The following is a 3,057-nucleotide window of genomic DNA, read 5'->3' on the forward strand; positions in this document are numbered from 1 at the left end:
GCTGCAGAGAAGTCAGAGAGGAAAGATGTCAGGCAAACAAGTCAATGTAGAGTTCTTTATTTGGTTTAAGCACACACTGAGTAAAATTCCCAATTTGTACAGCCTCTGGGCCAGGCTAGAAAGGCACACACTGAATTGAAAATGGTGTTTATATATATATAAATATATATACGTATTTTTATATATATATATTTATAGATATAAAGATTTTTTGGTGTGAACAAATTCTCACAAAAAAAACACCCCTACTAGGAGCAAAAAATAGAGAAGATATGGTGGGCCTTTATGGAAGCACATAACAGGACTGGCCTTTAACGAGGTCCATAACATGCAGAAGAAGGAGAGTTTATTGCGTGTGAAAAACACCCAGTTATCAGTTTCCTCAGGGCATCCTTGATCTCCTGGTTCCTCAGGCTGTAGATGAGGGGGTTCAGTGCTGGAGGCACCACCGAGTACTGAAGTGACAGAGCCAGATCCAGGGATGGGGAGGAGATTGAGGGTGGCTTCAGATAGGCAAATGTGCCAGTGCTGAGAAACAGGGAGACCACGGCCAGGTGAGGGAGGCACGTGGAAAAGGCTTTGTGCCGTCCCTGCTGAGAGGGGATCCTCAGCACAGCCCTGAAGATCTGCACATAGGAGAAAACAATGAAAACCAAACAACCAAACCCTAAACAGGCACTAACCCCAGTGAGCCCAATTTCCCTGAGGTAGCCTGAGTGTGAGCAGGAGAGCTTGAGGATGTGTGGGATTTCACAGAAGAACTGGCCCAGGGCATTGCCCTGGCACAGGGGCAGGGAAAATGTATTGACTGTGTGCAGCAGAGAATAGAAAAACCCAGTGGCCCAGGCAGCTGCTGCCATGTGGGCACAAGCTCTGCTGCCCAGGAGGGTCCCGTAGTGCAAGGGTTTGCAGATGGCAACGTAACGGTTGTAGCACATGATGGTGAGGAGGGAAAGTTCTGTTGAGATGAAAAACATAAACAGAAACCCTTGGGCAGAGCATCCTGCATAGGAGATGGTTGTGGTGCCCCAGAGGGAATTGTGCATGGCTTTGGGGACAGTGGTGCAGATACAGCCCAGGTCTGTGAGGGAGAGGTTGAGCAGGAAGAAGCCCATGGGGGTGTGCAGGTGGTGGTCGCAGGCTACGGCGCTGAGGATGAGGCCATTGGCCAGGAGGGCAGCCAGAGAGATGCCCAGGAAGAGCCAGAAGTGCAGGAGCTGCAGCTCCCGCTTGTCTGCAAATGCCAGGAGGAGGAACTGGGCCATGGAGCTGCTGTTGGACATTTGCTGTTCCTTAGGACAGGGTCTGTTCAGAAAAGGAAAAGACAGGGAACAATTAAGACAGCCCCCTCTCAACAAAGGCAGTGCATTTTTCAGGGAAATCCCCTCCAAGTCAAGGCATTTCTTTTCTCTGGTTTGTGCTCTCTGAGGTTGCTGTGAGGAGCAGGAGCTCTGCCCATGTGGTACCAAGGACTCAGCTTTGCTCTGCTGCAGTGCAGACATGGAGCTGGTTTGGGACAGCTCTCATGATTATAGGGGATGTCACATGGAACCCAGCTTTGATGGAAAAGTTAAATTCCTGTACTGTTGTCTTGGAGCAATTTGGGCTGCAGGAGAAAGGCACAGTGTATCCTTAAAATAGTTTTGACTGAGTTTTTTTTTACAGTCATAACACTGGGGGGGTGTTTTTTTAGGGGCAATGTCCTCTGATGATAAATCTGAAGAGTGTTGAGACAGGACAGGTAGAATGGCTGAGCTCTCCATTGCTTATTGCAGAGCCAGGAGAGCTGCAGTGCCTCTCAACCTGTTTCCCATCTGCCCTGCACTTTCCCTTGGGCTGCCTTGAAGAGGACTTCACACACAGATTCATCTTTAAAAACCTCACCAAGATCTGTGCTGAGAGCAGGGCAGCGCTGCTTGAAAGGGCAGCTCTGTGAAGTGTCCCCTGTGCCAGCCCAGAGGTGCAGCTGTGCTGGACAGAGCAGGACAGGAGCCCTCCCGCAGGGAAGCCAAGGGCTGGGACAGGAGAGTGCCCACCCCCAAGGGAAGGCTCAGCACTGCCCAGGATCCTGTGCTCATCTCTGATCCTGCCTGAAATATTCATCTGTGAGAGTAAAAGGGTTTGAATTTCAGTGCAGCCTCCTGAACTGAGAGAACAATGTCTATGCTACAAAGCCTAAGCAGGAAACACACCTCAGGACTAATTCCCTTCCTGTAGCCCCTGTCTTTTCTGAGCTTTGCAAAAAATTCTGCATTAATTATCCTGTAGTTGTCTGGAGCTGTGAGCAGGTCTGACCCTGCAACAGTGAGACATGGAAAAGATCCTCCCTCAGCTGCCAGGTGTTGCCCCTTGCCCACAGCCCTTGTGCCCCAGCCCTGGGAGCAGCTCCCCGGGCCGGCTGAGAGCTGCCCCTGGCAGGCAGCAGAGTCCCTGCCCAGCACAGCGCCCTGGGCTGCAGGACCCTGCTCTGCCCCACAGCCCTGGGCACCCCTGGCTGCACCCCCGGCTTCACAGCTCTGCCAAACTGCCCCAAAACAGCCCCTGCTCTCCCATCCCATTAGTTGGGGCTGGGCCAGCTTTAGGAGATGCCTCCAGGAGCTGCCCCTGCCCTGCCCTGCAGCCACAGACTCACCATGTGCAGCCGTGCCAAGATTCCTCCTGCAGGGAGCTCTCAGCCATCCTGCCAGTGCTGAGCCCCTGGAAGCTCTGTGTGTGCCCTGCTGGTGTCCCTGAGCTGCCCTGGCAGTGCCCTCAGCCCTGCTGGGCTGTGCAGAGGAGCTGCTCCTGGGCAGAGCTGTCTCTTTGAAGCTCTTCTTGCTTGCCAGGAGCTCCCTGTGTGCCAGGAGCCCGGCCCAGCTCAGCAGCACAGCAACAGCCCCAGGCATTTCATGACCCCCTCGGGGGGTTTGGCGTTGTTTACATGAGACTCAGTCCCTGAGAGGAAGTTCAAACAACTTTTCAGGAAGTCAAAGTGAGATTGAAACACTCAATTTCTTGCAGTGCTAATGAATCTCACTGAGGGACACAACTGAGAACGTGTCCCCAGGTTCCAGTTAG

At 52.7% G+C, this 3,057-nt stretch overlaps 1 protein-coding gene across 1 annotated transcript; it reads right to left on the reverse strand.

The window, feature by feature from the left end:
* Positions 1–366: 366 nt before the first annotated feature.
* Positions 367–1,283, reverse strand: LOC113979199 (olfactory receptor 14J1-like; the record flags this gene model as incomplete). Its single annotated transcript, XM_027706661.1, is given in 2 exon segments — positions 367–371; positions 374–1,283. Coding segments are annotated over 2 exon segments (915 nt in total), but the record flags the coding sequence as incomplete, so codon positions are not given.
* Positions 1,284–3,057: the final 1,774 nt, after the last annotated feature.

The sequence above is a fragment of the Neopelma chrysocephalum genome, unplaced genomic scaffold (genome assembly GCF_003984885.1).
Source record: "Neopelma chrysocephalum unplaced genomic scaffold, ASM398488v2 Primary Assembly neopelma1_60992, whole genome shotgun sequence".
NCBI classification, from domain to species: Eukaryota; Metazoa; Chordata; class Aves; order Passeriformes; family Pipridae; genus Neopelma; species Neopelma chrysocephalum.